This window comes from Colobus angolensis, unplaced genomic scaffold, assembly GCF_000951035.1.
Source record: "Colobus angolensis palliatus isolate OR3802 unplaced genomic scaffold, Cang.pa_1.0 Scaffold22, whole genome shotgun sequence".
NCBI lineage: Eukaryota > Metazoa > Chordata > Mammalia > Primates > Cercopithecidae > Colobus > Colobus angolensis.
Window position 1 is genome coordinate 5,626,605 of NW_012115377.1, and position 1,172 is coordinate 5,627,776.

The 1,172-nt window shown below is 58.1% G+C and overlaps 1 protein-coding gene across 1 annotated transcript in view; it reads right to left on the reverse strand.

Annotated features, from left to right (window-relative positions):
* Nucleotides 1-1,172, reverse strand: part of FBN3 (fibrillin 3) — a 101,863-nt gene that overhangs the window by 15,212 nt on the left and 85,479 nt on the right. Inside the window, exons 56-58 of the mRNA XM_011943601.1 lie at nucleotides 548-568; nucleotides 458-481; nucleotides 251-376 (exon numbers count right to left, since the gene is read on the reverse strand). Of these exons, the coding sequence (XP_011798991.1) occupies nucleotides 251-376; nucleotides 458-481; nucleotides 548-568 (171 nt within the window). The remainder of the gene's footprint in view (nucleotides 1-250; nucleotides 377-457; nucleotides 482-547; nucleotides 569-1,172) is intronic.

Sequence of the window (1,172 nt, forward strand, 5' to 3'; positions counted from 1 at the left end):
TTTTTTAGTGATGGGGTCTTGCTATGTTGCCCAGGCTAGTCTGAAACTCCTGGCCTCAAGTGATCCTCCCACCTCGACCTCCCAAAATACTGGGATTACAGTAGCGGGCCACTGCACCTGGCCCTCAGTTGTCTGTATGGTTCAGGCACCACTTCGTAAATGAAACCCTAACATTGCAAACTGCAAAGTCTCAGGGAAGTTGTGGTCAGGGGCTGTGCAGGAGGTGGCCGGGCTGGAGGGCTGGGCTCACCCAGGCAGGTGGTAGCAGTAGCATCTGGTGTGTACCCGGCCTGACAGTGGCAGCGGAAGGAGCCGAGGCTGTTGATGCACTCTCCATGAGCACACAGGTGAGCAAGCATACGGCATTCATCTACATCTGGGGAAAAGCAGGGTACAAATGGGGCTGGCTGGCCGCCTTGGGCCATCGAGGCATGTCTCCTTCTCTCCAGCCGGCAGCCCTGTCCTCGGAGCAAAGTCCAGCCTGCCTTCCACACCCGCCACTGCACCCCAGCGCACGTGGACCCCATCCTCACGCTGCGGATGACACCTGAGCCCGCAGGACAAGCCCATGAAGCTTCTAGGGAGGTGGAGACACACCCACCTGCCCCGGCCTCAACAGCGACACCTCCTCAGTGCACCAACATGCACAACAGAGACACACAGTGCATGCAACATGACACAACAGCCACACACCCAGACGCTCCTGCAGAAACACGGGAACACACACCCACACTCAGGGACTCCCGTTCTCCCCCCCAGACACACCCCCAGAAAGCCATTTCCTCCCCAGTCCTATTGATGTCACTGCTGGTCACATGGACAACCCATCTCACTCTCAGTGACACACTCAGTGAGACACGCTGATGTCCTCACACTGGCTCACACGCAGACACTCATACGCCTGCCCTCGTACACTCACCCAAGCCCACAACGCACAGGCCGCTGGCTCCCTCTCACTGCCTTCTACTTCCACAGCTGAACACGGTGTATACTTCCCGCCCAGCTGACACACACAGACACACACTGGCTCCCACGCAGTCCAGAACGAGCACTCACTTACAAAGAACACACAGTGGGACAGGCGTGGTAGCTCACGCCTGTAATCCCAGCATTTTGGGAGGCTGAGGTGGGTGGATCACTTGAGGCCAGGAGTTCGAGACCAGCCTGGCCAA